This window comes from Eumetopias jubatus, unplaced genomic scaffold, assembly GCF_037043125.1.
Source record: "Eumetopias jubatus isolate StellerSeaLion01/CBP00866 unplaced genomic scaffold, mEumJub1_p1.0 scaffold_3, whole genome shotgun sequence".
Classification (NCBI taxonomy): Eukaryota; Metazoa; Chordata; class Mammalia; order Carnivora; family Otariidae; genus Eumetopias; species Eumetopias jubatus.
Genome location: NW_028274809.1, coordinates 2,903,147 through 2,921,531, shown reverse-complemented (window position 1 = coordinate 2,921,531; position 18,385 = coordinate 2,903,147). Strand labels below are relative to the sequence as shown.

The 18,385-nt window shown below is 54.2% G+C and overlaps 1 protein-coding gene across 5 annotated transcripts in view; it reads right to left on the bottom strand.

The window, feature by feature from the left end:
• Positions 1–18,385, bottom strand: part of HDAC4 (histone deacetylase 4) — a 292,587-nt gene that overhangs the window by 98,052 nt on the left and 176,150 nt on the right. For all 5 annotated transcript variants that reach the window (XM_088021462.1, XM_088021465.1, XM_088021464.1 and 2 more), the window contains 2 exons: positions 17,924–18,168; positions 1,221–1,371 (listed from right to left, as the gene is read on the bottom strand). In XM_088021462.1, the coding sequence (XP_087877588.1) occupies positions 1,221–1,371; positions 17,924–18,168 (396 nt within the window). The remainder of the gene's footprint in view (positions 1–1,220; positions 1,372–17,923; positions 18,169–18,385) is intronic.

Below are 18,385 nucleotides of genomic sequence, written 5' to 3'. Positions count from 1 at the left end.
AGGAGGCAGGGGCAGGGACTGGAGGGCACAGGGGCCCAGATGCTGCTCCCTTCCTGGTCTGGGAGCTTTACTGGGAGGCAAGCTTACAAACAGTTCCCTTTATATTAAAGGGTATGTACTTGTTCTGTATGTATCATACACCAATATGATAGATTCTTAAATAATTTCAAATAACAGACTTTACAAGAATGCTTTAATACATCTCATGCTGTCATGCGTATGCAGATTAAAATCTAAACAACGGGTTGTGAAGGTGGTTTGTCTAGATGGCTAACCATTTTCAGTAGTTGAAGATAACCGATTTCTCAGGTTCATGTGTGTTACCGAAGTATGAAAGAACAACTATTTTTGCTCACAAGCACTGGAAGCGTCAGTCACCCTACAGTCCCCACACTGAACTTGCACCAAACAAGTTCAGCGGAGCACTCAGTCTTGGGTGGAAATGAACAGAGCCTGGGAATGTGCCACCCACTCACTCTCCTGTCTAGCTTCTGGGTGTGTCACTGGAAATAAGCTATCCAAAGAAGGAGGCACAGACGCGCATGTGGGACAAATGGCTTCAGCCTCAGTCTGCGGGGATGCAGCCCATGTGGAGCACACACCAGGCCTCACAAGCCCTGGTCCTTGCTGAGCCCACGGGAGGCGCCCTTGGTGCAGTGGCTAGGCACGTGGCAGTGGGCTGTGGTTCCTCCCCAGGGACATGGGAAACAGTCCCCCATAATCTTCCAAAGGGAGAATGGCACATAGAATCATCTCCTTTCCTGGAAGATAACAGACCATACTGGTCTTCAGACACCCAAGCACAGCCACTAGCAAAAGCAAACGTTGGAGTCAAGAGAGCAAATGTGAAAATAGGCAGTCGGCCACCGCATCCCCACTCAGCCCCCGGGCTACGCCACAAGCCAGGTCTGGTTCTAAGGGGCTCACAAAATGCTTGCAAGAGAAAAGAACTTTGAAACCTTTGGGACTGAACTCATAGGTGAAGCCAGTCTGCACCTGCTGGGTATGCTTTCATCAAGCCAAAGGTGGTGCTGCCCACCCCGAGTGAGGACACGGATACGGCCTACATGCGCCCAGAGCTGCGGGTGACACGGCAGGCTCCACCTGGGGGTGGCTCTGCCCGAGGGCCGCTGCTTACGGGGCCCGGAGCATGAGGCCCGCGGGAAGGGCCGCCTCGGCGAGGCCCCAGCGCCCGCCCAGGACCTTGCCCACACACTTACTCTCTTTGCCTTTCTCCTTGTTCTTGAGCTGCTGCAGCTTTTGCTCCCGGTGCTGCTTCTCCAGGTCCTGCTCCCGGCGGTGCCGTTCTAGCTTCCGCTGGTGCTCCAGCAGCTCCTGCTGATGCTTCATGGCCAGCAGCTCCTGCTGATGCTGCGGGCAGGGAAGGGGGACACAAAGACGGTCAGGGCCTCGCTCCCAGGTGGGGCGGGGCACACACGCGCCAGGCATCCCGACGCGGGTGCCAGCCCAGAGCAAGGCTGCCCTCTGCACGGCCAGCACCTCTGACCCGAGGCCCTCGGCTCTGCCCCTTCCACACACAAAGTACAGCTGCTGACTCTTTAAGTGGTAAAAATGAAAGTAAAAACCACTGAGCTGCTAGGAGAAAATACCCACGAAGATCTGGGTGATGTCCTGAGTTGGGAATGGTTCTTGGAGAGCGACACGGTGGAGCAGGATGTGGCATGGCTGCCTTGGAAAACTGGGAAAACCTCCTCACCAGGTTAGATGCATGTCTGCCCCCAGAAGCCAGCAACCCTGTCCCTGGCCATGGGGACACATCTACACACAGGCCTGGATGAGAAGGGCACGGCAGCTTGCTCGCGACAGCCCGGCTGGACGCGCCCGTTTGCTGGAAACCCACCCAGCAATGAGAGAGAAACACGGATGGGCTGTCAACAAGCAAAACGCACATGTTTGCAGCCCCTCCTGGCTGGGCGGCCGTCCTGTTCCCTGTGCAGGGTGGGGGCAGCACGCAGCCCAGCAGCCCCGGAACTTTCTAGCAAGGAAATCTAACACACGTGTCCTCCCAGATCCAAGCCATCAAGTGTCTAAGATAGGGACAGACCAGTACATCCCTCTGGCTGTTCCCAGGGACTATGGTGCCCACCCAAGTGACCGGCCAGGAATGTCAAGGCACGCAGAAGCCAGCAGGCCCGGCCTGGAGCATGACGCTTGGTGACAGAAAGGCAGGGGACGGGGAACGTGGAGTGAGCAGGACTGGGTGGTGGCCGTGCGGGGCAGGACGGGCTGTTCTGTAAGGAAGGCACTGTACTCTCAGAACAGCAGGTTACAACAGAAGGAAATGGACAGGCTCCTGTGAGGAGCAAACTTTGGGGGTTAGAGGTGCAGGCAGGGGTGACCAGGATGGAGTGGGGCCTATAGGACTTTGTACCCAGCATCGTTGCCCAGGCCCCCGTGATGTGCTGGAGGGTCAGAGGGCAGGGGACCAGGGAGGCCACTCAGCTTTCTGCTCAACTGTCTCTGTGCCCAAGAAAAGTCGTCAACAAAGAGACACGTGAACCAGCCCTGGGTGTGAGCATGTGTGTGAATGTGTGTGATGGAGCTGCCTTCTCCGTGGGCACCGCCCTCACGGTGACGTCTGGCTGCCCTGGGGAGCAGGCACTGTATATCCTGGGACACCCAGATTCCTGCTGGTCCCTTACCAGCCTGCTCAGTGCTCCTGTGCATGCTGCGCCCACCCCTGCCAGCTCTGGGGGAGCGGGCACTGGGAGCCCCCGTGCTGCCAGGGAGGAGGGTCCAGGCAGCAAAGAATGCACGGGTCAAGCATTTTCCCACCAGAGTCCACAGGGAATGAGGGAGAGGTGCCACCACCAGGAGCCCCAGCCGGCTCCCTGGGCCCATTTCCCACGATGCCATCTCCAGAGTGCAGAATTACCAGCTCCTGTTACCAACCAGAGCAATTTGTAAATTAAGAAAACAGGATTTCAGGTTGCTTAGAGCTCTTTTCTGTGAAGATGTAATATGTCACCCACCATGTCTGTGACTTTTGTGAGGTTCAAATCATATTACACCAAAAATGTTAAAGAAAAAGATCATTATAGAAATTTATAAAATGAAAATTCTCACTCATTCTCCAAAGAAAGCCTACAACCCGGGAGTGGGAGCATGCGTGCTAGCCAATAAAAAGGACATTCACCAAAACCTCAGACGAAGCTAGCACTAACAACTGATGAGCAAAAGGAACAAACCACCGACTTCTAAGTGCGGACCGTGCAAGCGGGGGTGGGTGCGGGATGCCTGGCCCATGTGCCGGCCTAAGGGCAACGTGCCGGCCAGACCTTCCGGCCATCCCCCCCCCAGACATTGCTGCAGAAGGCTCTCTGCCCGGCCTCCGCAGACACACCCCATTAGTGGCCCTGGACAGCCAGCCTCCCGGCTCCCCGGCCCTGCTGCTGGGGAAGTGGCCTGATGGCCAAGCCGCATGGGACTCAGAGCCAGGGCGGGACACGTCAGCAGGGCCTGAGCTCAAGCCAGTCCCGTCTGGTCACACACACAGCAGAGTCCCAGCAACTGGGTGGTATTTCCCACTGCAGCGGACCCACAGACTGGGCACAAACCCGGCCACCTCCCACCTTCTACGAAGGGGAAAGGGACTCATTTCCAGCCAGGAACATAGGGAGAGAATAGCAGAGAGGCAGGGGTATCTAGGCCCAAAACCAGTGCAGGAGGGAGGAGGAAGGGGAGAGGTGTGCGGACCCCACGCAACAGTGTGCCCTTCCCACGGGAGACGCCGCTCGTGGAAGGCAGGTGGAGCCCAGGTGTGAGGACGAGGGCTGGCAGCCAATCAGGCAGCGGTGTGTGAGGGCAGGGCTGTGAGGAAGGGGTCCTGCTCAGTGCCCACCCGTGGGGTCCATGGCATGGACACCGACAGTCACTTTTCAGAGCTTTCCTACGAAAAACATCACAGTCCAAACAGGCACCTTACATGAACTGGAGACAGTGAGACTATCAGAAATGAGCCAGTACTTTCCCAGCTGTGGCTTCTGGAGCACTTGCGGGGGCGCTAGGCAGAATCCACAGGGCTTGGGAGAAGGGATCCTGCCGGAGGGCCACACAGCTGTGTGCACAGGTGAAGGCACCCGCCCACCTCAGCTGCAGCAGGCCACGGCCAGCAGCTGGGGGGCTCCGTGGTGTCGGCAATCCCCAGAAACGCACAACCTGGAGGGCAGCCCAGTGCGGCTCCGGCCGAGAAACCCACACAATGGTGTTTTGAACAACAGATCTTATAATCAAGTGTGCCCCCTCTCCTGGTATCACCCACACCCCCAAACTGCCCACACATAGCCCTGGGTTCCCTTCCAACTGCTTGGTACTCATTTAATGTGCAAATGAAGAACAGGCAGAAATTCACTGAATATAGTCTCAAAATATTTACTTTTCAGCCAGAACCTAGAAGGAAAGCGAGATCTTTCCATTATCATTACAAAAACACTGAAACAACCATCACCAGATACTGGTGATTAAAATTCACAGGACGATCGAACTCCCAGAAAAACAATACTGTCATGGAGTTTTCATGAAAGTAGCAATTACAGATTAGGACTTGATTCCCCCAAAATGCCCCACAGCTACCCTGCAGGTCTCCTTCCCGCTGCATTCGGAGAGGTGCTCTGCGTTATCAGATGAAGGGGGCAGGAACGTGGATGGGAAGCTCCTAAACCGAAGGCCCTGAGAACAAGCCAAACTGTGGCACCTGTCACCCACGGTGTCACTACACACGTCAGGCCCGTCCCCAGATCTTGTGACACAGAGATCCTCTGTGCTCCCAGCTTCTGAAACTGAGGAAGAGGTACGAGGTGAGGGACGCCTGCTCACTTTCCTGTACCTGCTTCAAGCACGGCAGGGCGGCCAGGGCCCCCCGGGGGGGTCCTCCATGCCCTCCCTCCCTGGGGAAGGGACAAATGTGCCCCACGAGTGCAGCCTTCAGGCTGTGAAAAATAGGACTCGGAGAGATGCTGACAAACGCACATGGTCATTTACAGCTGGTACTTCACTAACAGAGGTGAAGATGAGACTATTCTACGGGTGGGGGAGAAGTGTTGAGAAGGTGTTTTTTTGCAGATTGAAACTATTATGAGCAAATTAAACTAAGATGTGCACCACCTAATTTTTCCAAAGGAAAAAAACCAGTAACAACAGATGCCATTACTCTGACCAGAGTTTAATACTGAATTCCTATTTAAGCCGACATTGAGCTCAGGAAAAAAAAATTAGATCCTGAGAGTTCAGTTTCTTTGACTCTGACTTTGGAGTTTAACGACCACACTGAAGTGGAAACCCAAACAGATTTTTACTTTTAAAGGTGAACTGAAACAGAGCCTTGCTCCACCGAAGGGCAGAATGCGGACAAGCCCTCACACAGCACTCCAGCCGAGGAGAGAGTGCTTCTGGGGCCCAGCGAGCCGGCTCCTGATAGGCCCAGAGCATCGCTCTCCTCACGGCCAGTGACAACGACCGGCCCACGTGGTGGTGAGCCAGCTTCCAGGAAAGTGTGTCAACACCACCTAAGTCCATGAGCACGGGCACTGCTCACAGTGCTGCTCAAAATCCAATCTCCCTGGCCCTGCAGTTCTGCGAAATACTTAAAACTGACACCGTGGCCGTTTATGAAGCCATGTTCCCTGGGCCCCAAAGTGCCCTGTGTCACAGGCACGCTCTGCAGCAGCCCATCAGGGTGACCACGGGCCACGTGTGCACCAGGGTGGGGGGAGTGTCCCCAGGGCCACAGCCTGCTCAGGGTCCCAAGGACGTCACATGGCCACACACTCAGGGACCCCCACAGGGGCCAAGGGCCCCAAGAATTAGCAGTGGGCTTCTTTTTAAAGTCAAGGGTACCTTCCTGATTTTAAATGTACATGGAGACTCCTGTGGCCGATGTGAAAAGAAGCACAATAAGGAAAACTATCCCAACCCGACCTCTCAAAAGATATGGACCGCATGTCTGAGGGTCCCGTCAGCCCAGTCACACCACTAAATCCTGGCTTCAGACAAAAACCAACGAACTAGCCAACCAGCCATGAGCATTTTCCCATCTCCCTCATGTTCACTGGCCTCCACAGAAATATCCTCGAGCTGGACTTTAACCACTCAGGGTCCAACATGCTTTGCGCCAATCTGCCCCTACTGTGATGCTAGGCCCGCAGAAATGATGTGTCTCGGGGCCTGCGGTGAAGGGTGCACGCAGGGACACACCAGCCAGCCTCAGCCGCGCGCCTGCTTCCGGGGCTCGTTCCCTGGCGCTCCGCACAGCCCCTGACCGCTGAAGATAGCTGCCTCCCACTTCTGTTTCTCTTCCTCCTTTGCCGGCAGCCTGGGCTGGGGGGGGAAGGCATACCTAAACCCAGGACAATGGGCCAAGAGGAAGGAAGAGCTGACGAGGCTGCACAGACGGCCGGCTGGTGCCCTGGGCCGGGACCCCCGTGCTCACGTCCGCATGAGCCCAACGTGGGCCTGTTCTTCTCCCTGAGCACGTCCCCCCAGCCTTCCTCACAGACAGATGCTTTTGAAAGGAAGGGGACAGTGAGGGTGCCTGTCCCCAAGGCCTGGTATCGGACATCACGAAAACAGAAGGACAGACAGACAGACACGAGTAACTGCCCTTGCCATCTACTTCCCCGTGTAACTTGGAAAAGGCTAAATCAAAAATGAACACAGACTTTAAGTGCATTCTTCAACACTGTAAAGGCCTGGCGTGCTCAGCGCTCAGAGGAGCCTGCTGTGAAGTGCTGGACCGCAGGTGCGAGCCCATTTCCATCTAGAACCGGAACCGGAGGCTCAGCATACTACAGCGCAGGAAGCATGTCCTGTGACTTTGGTCAAGATGCTCCGGGGGCTTCTCACACAGCCTCCCGCTCACTTTCTGGGTGAGCACAGGGCAGGCCCAGGGACCCTCATTGGCCAGAACACAAGGTTTGATCGAGAGGAACATAAATGGGGAGTCTCCTCGCAACGTGGGCGCTGGCTGCTGGCCTCCAGAAACACGTGCTGTTCGGCCGTGGGTTTTATTGAGCATTTGGGACTGAGGTGTTGTTCCCCACGGGGTCCTCAGAAATGGGGCCCTTTCCATCTTTAGCTCACTGGGTTTCCTGGTTCAAATCAAAAGGGTGTGTTCAAAAAATAAGTTCAAAACCATTCTCCCCTCTCGCCTCGTGGCACAACCAGCAGTGGTCCAAAGCTCCCACCCGCAGCTGGACACTCATGTCACAGAGACAAACAGCGTCAGCCCGCGGCACGACAGTCCCCATGAGGAAGGTGTGCATCACAAGCGCCCAGCCCCGGGGCCCAGGCCAGGTGCACAGTGGGGGGAGGAGGAGCCAGGAGAAGGGGGTGCAGGGGCACGGAGGGGGCAGTGAGGGCAGAGCCGGTGCAAGCCTGGCTGGCCTGCATACCTTCCACCCTCACCCATCAGGTCTCTGTTGCTGGAACTCTAGGCTCTCCGTCAAGGCTCAACCTCAGAAGCACCTCGTCATGAGACCTGTGTCTGGTCCCACTGGTGGCAATCCTGGCTCCTTCCCGTCCACAGCCTCCCCCCCACCCCCTGAGTCACTTCCCATGAGGGTTCTAGGCTGTGTAAAGCTTCCACCTGTGACTGACCCCCTTCCCCCCTTGCTGCTGCAGACTGGCATCCTAGGCCATGGCAGGCGAGGGAGCCTGGGAGGGTCACGGACCAGATCCAAGGCAGCGTGTTGAGGAGCAAGAGCCCGGATAGGGGAGGCGATGAGAGCACGCTGCAAGTCTCTTCTGCACAGCATGGGACAAGATTTTCTCTGTAGCGCGTAAAGTTCTCCCACTGCCACCTTTGGAAATATACAGAAAGTTCCGCTACACTCTAGAAGGCACAATGACAGCTGATGCTTTATAAAGCCTGCAAGTGTTATGGGCCACAAATGCCTGGTAGCAAAGGAAAAGCAGGGCCCAGCATGGAGCTGGAATGTCGTCAACAGTCCTCAGGGCAGCGGGTTAAGCAAGGCCATCCACCTGCCTGTAATGACTGCCTAGAAACTGAAGCGGCTGGTTTAGAAGCAGTTCCTTCCGTCAGCACACTGACTGGGTGCAGGCAGGTTCAGGGATGACGCAGGACTCTGGGTGGCACACAGGGCGAGCTTTCCCAGGAACCCGACTTGCAACAACCCATTAACCATTGCCTCAGGTGACCTGAAACCCCGGGGCCTGGGGCAATGTCTCTTCAGCCACCTGGGACAGGTATTAATGAGAGTAAACATCACGCCTGGGCTCCCAGGGCCAAAAAGCCAGGTCTCCTTTCAATGTGATCGCTCTCCCTGCAAGGAGAAGACTCACGCTCTCAACTAAATGGCTCTTAGGACTCTCTCCTACCCGTGGAAACAGCACAAATCACACTCACAGATTTCATATCTACATACACACACGTGTAAAAGTTCAGCCTTGTGAGTAAAAAAGGACAAGCAAATTCAAACAGCGTGGGGATGATTTTTATTCTTCAGCTATTAGACTGGAAATACCCTTTGAGGCCGGGGATCGAGAGGCCTCTGAATGAACCTTTGGAGGAAGCACAGGTGTCCACCCCTTCCTTTTGCATTACATCACTTTGCTTTTAAGAAAGACCTACATTAGTACCTATTTTCAAAAGAAACCTGAAGAGGATTTTCACCTTATGAGAAAAGGTGAAAAGAACACGTATGTGGAAAGCGTCGGTTCTGCAGCGAGCCATCCCGGGGGCAGCGCGCACCCCCCCCCCCCCCACCAAACTCCTTCCCAGGAGCCTCTCTCGGCATGTTGGCGTCCAGCCGCCGAGCTCTGAGCTGTGTCTGGGAGCGTCTGGGCTTCATCTCCATTGATTTTGTGCATCTGTTAGCAAGTTGTGTCCTAAGTACCCAAAAAGCCTAAGAGAGGTGATTTTCTAGACCTGAGAACACTCAACAAGGTTTCCATGTAAATTAGTGGTGATTGTTTCCTTGCTTTACACCGTTTTGGCTCTTGAAAGTTTTCATCGCGTAGGTATGTATCAGGCATGCCACAGGTGTGTGCTGGGGGGGTGGGGGGGGGTCAGTCCTACATGGGGCATAACTAATACTCATGAGACCCTCTCAACACACGTTTGCATTCTCCCTCTTCATAGCCTTCCCAGGGGCATTAAGGCCAAAATGCAGGAGAGAAGCTTCCAGAAGCATGGAGTGCCACTAACATTTCCAAGACCTGCCATAAGCTAGCCCTGGGTACCCCTGAGCCCAGACCACTTGGAAAGCAGAAAAATGACTCTACCCACAATAGAGGGGTCCCAGCCGACACCTCCTTCCATCTGTCACCCAAGCTCTCCTTAGGCCGGGGACAGGGTTTGCATCCCCCACAGTGCTTGCGGTTCACCCCGCCCTGCCCTGTTCTGTCTGTTGGAGGTTTGGACACAGTTCACTGCTCCAGCTCACCCTGCCTTTCTTATTAGAAACGCAACAGAATGACTGATGGTTAAATTAGAGGTCAGTTACTTCTGAGTTCATATTTAACCATCAGTTTACTTATCAAGATCTATCCCCAAAGGTCCCTATTCTTAGAAAAGCCCAAGGACAGATTGCTGCTCACTCTCCTGAACACCTGCAAACGTTAGGGAATTACATGGAGCTCATTTTATTTCTCCACCTCAGCGGCATTATCCGACATGTGGTACGTAATATTCCTACAAAGACAGGGTGGTCTTGACTTTTATCCATTTGACTGGTTTTCATTCGAGAATTTTATGTATATATGTAAAATCAGCTAAGTAACTAAGAAGACCGTCTGAGTTTGGGGGGGTCCCCAGTGCCAGTGTGGGGCTGGCCACGGGAAAGGACAGTGGCGGGGAGCCCCTGGCCCTAGACACTTGTGTCCTACCCTTGTGCCCAGGTGCCTGCTATGAAGCACAGCAGGTGTGCATACGCGGGGTCCGAAAGCAGAGCCATGTGGCACTGACCTCGCCTGCTGGTAACGTGGCCTTAGGTACCTTGCTAGCGGCACACAACCCTGAGTACCCAGACGCTTGACATTTATCATTAGTTCCAGACAAATATCGTATGGTGCTACTAATATGAGGCGCCTAGAAGAGTCCAATTCATGGGCCAGAAGGGTGGCTCCCAGGCTGGGGGCAGAGGGGGTCCGTGTTTCATGGGGACAGTGTTTCTGTTTGGGAAGATGAGAAAGTTCTGGGGATGGACGGTGCTGATGGCTGCACGACAGCGTGAGCGTCCTTAATGCCGCCGACTGCGACTCAAAGACGCAAGAGTGGTAAATTTTATGGACTGTATATTTTCCTATAATACAAAAGTGAGCCAGGTTTACAGAGCTGCCATGTAACTCGGCAATCCCAAACCAGGAATCTCCCCAGAAGAACTCAACGCAGATACTCCAACAGAAGCACGTGCACAGACATTCACAGCAGCACAACTCACAACCACCCTCAAGTGCCAACAGCCCGACTGTCCATCCACTGATGGATGGACAGACGGACTGCGGAACAGACACACCGAATATCATTCAGCCTTAAAAAGGACGCACTGAAGCAGCTACAACACAGATGAGCCTTGAGAGTCTTGCGCTGAGTGAAAGAAGCCGACACAAAGAGCCACACGCGGTGTGACTCCGTGCACATGGCCCGACCCAGAAAGGAGATCAGTGTGGCCAGGGCCAGGGGGATGGGGAGTACCTGCCTAATGAATGCAGGGTTTCTTCTGGGGGTGATGAAAATATTTTGGAACTATATCGTGGTGATGGTCATACAATATTGTAAACGTACTAAACTGTACACTTCAAAATGGTAAATCATAAATTTTGTGTTATGTGAATTTTACCACAATAAAAAAAGGAATGAGGAAAAAACTAAGTATTTTCCATAAAAGAGAAGGAAAAAACCCGAACAGATGTTTCGTATGGGGAAACGTCCATCTCCCCACTGGCATGCTGTGGCCTGCTCTGCTCTTGGACATGCTCACGGAGCCCAGACAGAAGCACAGGGGCAGTTCATGGGAATGAAGCACAGAAAGGCTGAGTAACCCAAGGCAGAGCCTCGCTCCCCGTTACGTGCTCATCCTGCCTGAGCAGCATCAGGAGAGCATCCTGAATTGGCAAGGATGTGAGGCGCCATTTCAATCATTTAGAAAAACCCGTGGTTCATGTAGATACCTATTTGATTACAAACAGAATGAACAGCCAAATGACAGCATCGGATGGACACTGAAATACTGCCCTCAACTTATAGAGAATACTCATATACCAAAAAGAGCAGGACAATAGAAAAAGAGCAAAGAAAATGATAATTAGTAGCAAAAAATGAAAAAAGTCAATAAACATATAGAAATATGGCTGCCCACAATCGAGGAAACACACACAGGATGTGAGACAGGTTGGAAACTGAATGAGGAGAAGCGCCAGCAATGCATGGGACCGCAGGGGTGAGTCACGGCCCCGCACCCCCGGGAGGTGCAGTCCCTGCACAGCTGCACCCTCCCCACTGGTGGGGGCCTGATGGGGGGGGTTGCCGCCTGTCCTGGTTCCTACTGCTTTCCTATCTTGTCTGTGAAATCAGCAAGTGATGTTGGGGGTCGGGGGGGGAGACAGAGCTAGACAGATGGACACATGCTCACTCGGGACTGGTGTGGGTTGTACGTGGCACCAGGTAACAAACAGGACGGGTGAGCACTTGCCTTGGGTCGGCAGTTCCATTTCTACTCTATCTGGACGAGTGCATGATGCATGCACGACGATGCTAAAAACATGCGAGAAACTGGAAAGGACCTTAATGGTCAAGTACTCAAGTATTTTTGCTTATTTAAATTCACTACGGTTCATTGTGAGACTACAATAAACCATTAAAATCATTATTTTTGAAGTATAAGCAACAGAGAGAAATGTTAGCAATAAACAGAACACACGTCAGAGTACGATCCCAATCCCATAGAAGTCCGCACACGCACACGCACACGCACACGCACACACACACACACGCACACACACACACCAGATGACAGGGACTCACTTCAAATGTCAGCGCTTCCCTAGCTCCCAGCGCTGGAGTAACATTTTCCTCTTTGTAATCTCCAATTATTCAATAATTAACGGTAACGATGTACACGATCAGAGAGAGATTTTCATGTGCAAACGTCCCTTGTGAAACAGCAGTGCCTGGATGCCACCACAGGCCCTGCTGCTCCCACACACACGGCCCAGGGGTCCCGGGGCCCAGGGACACTGGGGCCTCCTGGGGTGCAGAGGGCTTGCCCCCCAACAGGCCGCACAGGAAAGTCTGCGGGGACCACTCTCTAAACGACCCTTAAGAGGAGGTCAGCATCTGGGTGGCAGTCATCTTGGTTCCCTGGTGGCACCCACGGCAACCCCCCCCCATTAGTTCTCACAACGTCCCGTCAGTGAGGCTGAATGCTAACGAGTTCCCAATACCAAAATATATTTGCAAAAAATGAAAAAAAAATACATTTATAAAAATATCACTGCCCATGGAGGGAGGTGAAGGGACGCATGTCTGAACGCAGAACCACAGCCAAGATGGTGACTCTGGCTGGTGCTGGGGGTTTCCAGCACCCCGACCCACAGCCATGTCCCCTCCTCCTCTTCGTGGTGCCCCCGATTCAGTCAGTGAGTGCTGTCCCGGTGCCCAGTCCCATCTGAACCTGGTTGGGGGGTGCCCCTGGAGAAGACTATTGCACTTTGGGCCCCCGTTTGTTGCATGCCTCCCAACGTCCATTGCCTTGGGCGTATTTCCATATGAATTCTCACTTTGGCCTCGAGACTTGCCTTGGCCAGAGGGCAACAGCATCTATGATTTGAGATTCTGCTTAAAACATACTTGCCCTCCTGTGAGCTTGGAACTCTGAAAGCAGCAGATAACCCACTGGCCCCTAACTGCCTGCCACCCACCAAACCAGAGAGTGAGGCCATTCCAGGGCATCCAGCCACCAGCTGGCCAAAGCTAACCACAGGAGCATGAGAGTGAGCCCACACCTGCGGAGCAGCTCCAAAGACCCTCAGCAGACAAAACGCGGGCTGTGCTAAGCGCTGTGTCTGGGCGGTTTGTTACACAGCAAAAGCCAACCAAGACACTACACAGCAGTCTTCAAGGTCCCTCTGAAACGGCAGTCGTCACCCCTCAAGCAGGAAGGGCCTTGTGCTGGCTTATAGGATGCAACTATTGTCCTTTTTGCATAAAATGAATGCCTAAATCAGTGGTCCTGACCTAAAGATGTACCACATTCAGATTTCAGATACCTTAAAACGTAAAAATCACGTATGGCATCGTTAAACTTAAAAATAACATGAGTGTGGCACAAGACCCGCAGGACTGGGAGCCCTGAGAGTGACCACTGGTGTTTGCCCACAGGGATCTGCATCAGGAACACGGGGACCTAGCCGATGGGAAAGGGAGGAAGAGCCAAGAGCTGAACCATAGGGCACGGAGTCACTGTGTGGTATGCGCCACGGACACAAGCATGGAGAGCCCACAGAGTTCTTTCTTCAGACAGCGGCCCGAGTACTTGGAGGGCCCCAAAGTGGCAGTGTCTGCAGGCACCTGACGGATGCAGGGGAGCAGAGCCACGTCAGTCCTACAAGGGGGACATCACCACATGGGATCTCTCGTGGAAGGGCACAGCTGGCCATGTGGGGTGGGGCACAGAACAGACCTCAGGCCTGGGATACCAGCGGGAGGCAGGGACGGGCAGGCTCGAGTAGGTAATGCTATGTATTTCTTTGATAACATTTTTAAAAATTAAAAATAACATAACTAACTCCCAAAACGGCAAATCTGGATAATGGTCTTTTAATCATGTATGCAATTCCGGTTGATGAAATAGTTAACGATTTTCTGGGCACAAACACTCACCACCCCCAAACTCACACTCTCCTCTGCCTCAGTGATGCCACTCCCTTGGGACCCCGTGGCGCAGAGAACTGACAGTCCAGGACAGAAGTGGACACGGTGCCCGAATCAGCCACGACCAGCAAAGAAACTGCATCACAGACAAGTGTGACATTGAGCATTGAAACTTACAAAAGATCTTATTTACCCGAAGTTAGCAATTTAAGTTATAGTTTAAAAACTATTCCCTTTTTAATCATAAAATCCTGTGCAAATTCACTGATGATTTAATGACAGGAATCAGATTGTATGTTCAAGAAATCTGACAAACACCACTGCCAAATGTCACCCACAATATGAAGGCTTATGAAGAGAGTTTCAATCATCCAAACGGAAGCCAACTGATGTAATGACACAATCACAGAGGTTAGACAGCTTTTACAATCTCCATTTTACATGAAAAAATAAAAGAAATGTGAACGCCTGGGTGGCTCAGGCGGTTAAGCTTCTGCCTTTGGCTCAGGTCACAATCCCGGGGTCCTGGGATTGAGCCTTGTTTCGTGCTTCTTGCCCAGTGGGGATTCTGCATCTCCCTCTGCCCCTACCCCCACTTGATCTCTCCCCTCCTCACAAAAATAAATAAATAAAATCTTAAAAAAAAAATTTAAAAAATGATTAAAATGCAGAGAACATGTAAACTTGAGATTCTCCCTGTGTTTTTGAAAACCAGGCTTAGAGCCACATCTGTGGAAGGGGGCAAATCTGGGGGGCCACATTTGTGAGAGCCACATCTGTGGGGGCAAATCTGTGTGGGGGCTGCATCTATGGGGCACCCACATTTGTGAGAGCCACATGTAGGGGGGGCTCTAACACCTCTTAGAGCATCCAGGCCTGTGGGTGAGGGGAGCTCTTGGGGGGACCCCTGGCATGAGGAGCACCCCGACAGCCAGGTGCTCCCTGCATGGCTGTGTGGCACCTGCTCTGGAGCTTGCACGTGCTGAGGTGAGGAATCAGGAAGGAGACCCTTCCATCTCCAGAGCAGTGACATGAAGTCCGGAAGCCCCAGGTGGGGACACAGGGTGTCAGGGAGGCCAGCCCCACTCCAGGCAGAAGGCCCAGGCAGGGGGGCAGCCTGGCCTTGCCCTGAGGTGGTGGCACTGACCCCTCCCAAGGGTCTTCCTGGTTCTTGCTTCCTTGTCGACCCGATGACCCCTCTCATACGTGGGTGGGCCTTGTCTCAATTTCTCACTTTCTAGTCAAAGCTGCAAATTCAGCTGGCACATACATCTTTCTCAAATCCCAGTCAGCACAGAAGGCCGCTGCCGCCAGCTGGGGTACGGTCTCCTAGCCGCACGCTGTGTGCAGGGCAGAACGCAGCCCCCGAGCTCTCCCCCCAGCCAGGCGGGGACTGGACCCGCAGGGCAGCCAGGGCCAGACGCGAGGCCGTGCATGGGAGGGGCCGCACAGTGCGGAGGTGGGGGGCACGCCAGGATAAAGGACCTCCGGGGGCACACGGGGCCGTGGCCGTGAAAGGGGTGGCCCAGGCTGGGCAGGTGGGCAGCACGTGCTAGCTACAGGAGAGCCAGGAGTCTGCTTTTAGGGCTCGCAGATAGGGATGAAGGCCACTGCATGGGCTACAGGTGGCCACCGGGAAGAACTCCAACAACCGTGACTTCCAGCTGGCAAGCGACCGTCTCCCGAGGCCAGGCTCACAGAGACCCCTCTCCCGGCCCCGGACACCAGAGGCACATGGCCGCGTCCAGCCAAGCGCACCCAGGATGGGGCCTGCAGCAGGACGCAGCCTGGCCACCAGACAGGCCAGCTGCCAGCCGCAGGCCCGCGTGTTGGGTAGAGGAAGGGCCCGGTACCTGCTCCCCTGGACCCCTCCACTGCTCCAGCCCAGACCCAAGTGCACTTTTTAAAAAGCAAAACCTCATGATGGCCGGTGGTGGGCCGGCATGCACGGAGGCCAGTGCCGCCTCTTGTGACACAGGACCCCCGGGCTGCTCGGAATTCTACCGTCAAAACCACACAGCCTGGGCTTCCAGCAGCTCAGGGACCCACCCCGGCCTAGGCTTGTTCTGCGCTAACCCAAGGAGGCCAGCCTAGTCAGGGGGAAAGCAGCAGACGCAGCAACCGCAAACCCACACCCCAAACACCAAAGCAGCGGTCAGAACTCCCAAGACCCGGGGCCTGCTGTGCGCGGCTCCCATAAGGCCCGAGGACAGAGCTTTGGAGATGTGCCTTTGAAAGCGCTCACACATGGCTGGGTGCCTGAGGAGGGGGGGCCAGCTCAGGGGCACCCCGGGCCTGTGACACAGTCCACTGAGCCAGGTGACACTGCTGGGCGGCCTCACCCAGCGAGTCCGCCAGCAAGCCCACACACCGAACCGACACCACTGGCCCTGGCACACTGACCTTTCCCTCACCTTCTCAACAGTGATTATTAAACAAATACTTTGCGCAGTACTGGGCGTATACAAGGAGGGGAGGCTGAGACCCTGGGATGGAAGGAAGCACTGGGTGGAAGCAGAAACAGACAGATGCACCATGCAGATTCTGCATGGCACCGGCTAAAGCCCAAAAAAGCCAAGGCTCAGCTGAGCAATGTCTGCCCACGGGCCGTACAGATCTCCATTGGAAGGGCATCTTGGAAGCATCCAGTAGCACCGCGTGTGGGCTCTTAATCCTCCACAGGCGTGCTTTACCACAGAAGCCACCGAGTGCATGTGGCCACAGAGGGCGTGAAACTCAGCCGGGCCAGATGGAGACGTGCTCTACGTAGATGGTCCACGACGGTTTCCAAAGACTCAGTGCGAACAACATTTTCAATATTGATTACACATTGAAATATCTCAGAAATATGAGGTTAAATAAGATATATGGAGATTGGTTTTACCTTCTGGTAGCCAGGCTCCCAGTGGTCCGCACTGATCCCTGCCTCCTGGTATTGCCCCTCGTGTAGGCCCCTCCCAGGATGAGCCACGGGTGGTCTGCGCGACCAGTAGGATAAGGGAGGGCAGTGAGTAGGTCACTTCCAAGACCAGGCCACAGGAGACGCTGGGGCTTCCACGTCGGACACTCAGGCCGTTCACTGTGGGGGGCTTTGTTGGGGACGAGGCCTGAGCCTCCTGCCCATGACCACGTGAGTGAGCCTGCAAATGGGCCCCACAGGCCTGACCGTGGCCTCACGAGGGACCCCAAGTCACGGCCACCAGCTAGGAAGACCCTTGTTCAGACCACAGAAACTATGAGATAATGCATGTGCTTGTTTTGTTTTAAATGGTTAAGTTTGGGGTATTTTGTCACACAGCAACAGATTACTTATACAACCTGAGGTTTTCGGCTCTGTTTTAGGGTGGCTACTGGAGAGTGTAAGATTACCTTTGGACTTTTAATCCGCCCGCCTGTATCTATGGGATGGTGTTGCTCTACATGGTTCTAAACACAGTGGAGCGTATCACCCTCACAGGTCATCTGTCAACAACATAATACAACTTTGCTACACGTCACCAACACATGGTTCTTTCCAACACATTTAATTTTAACCCTGGGATCAGACTGCATATTTACAGAGACTACATATCAAAAAAAAGATCTGCTTGTTTCTTAATAAATTTAAATGCAAAGAAAATATTAGTATTTTTTTCCAATTATAAAGGATCAATGAGAGAAACTAAGACAAGACAAGTTCCAAGAAGAAAATAAAAATGCTTTGTAAATACACCACCCAAAGGTGATCACTGCTAATATTCTACTATTCCTTCTCGCTGGTAATTTGTCTATTTGGGGACATAGCTTGTATTTTTGGATGAAAGTGATGACAAGCACGTCCCCTCTCTTAAGTCCGCTCCTGCGCCAGTGACTTTCCCACGACGCGCCACCCATGCCACAATTTACCCGACCAGCGTGCTGCTGCTGGACTCGCAGGCGCCTGGCAGTTTGGTCTTGGCACAGCGAGGAGCATCCTGGGTGTCACTGTGTGTCACCGTGTGGGAGCACGCCTCGGCAGCGGCTCTCCCATGCCACAAGGAGCTTGGCATTTGGAAGGCTCCCGCAGGTGCGCAGGTGCCCCGCCAACTGACTTACTTTTATGTGCTCGTGTAGCTGGGCCTCGTGTTGCCGGGAGAGCTGCTCGTGCTGCCTCTGGAACTCGGCGATGAGGATCTGCCTCTGGAGCTGCTGCTTCTGCTTGAGGGCCAGCAGCTCTTGCTGCAGCTGCTGCTCCCGGAGGGTGGGCTCTGCCACGGGCAGCGCAAACTGGTGGTCCAGGCGGAGGTCCATGGGCACCGCCGGGGGGGCGACCTGCAGAGGCAGTGCGGAGGCCACATCCACTGTGGGAGAGAGCACAGCACAGAAGCGCCGGTCACTGCAGTGGCACGGCGTCCCCAGGCCCCCGCCCCCGCCCTCCCCCACACCACTGGCCTCCGTCAAGGGTGCCGTGCGCTCGAGCATGGGGGACACGCGGGACGCCTCTTCCCCCAGTCTTGCTTGACGGGCTCAAAACGCAGGACCCGGGGGGCCTTGGAGGCCTTCCATTCCTCAAGTGCA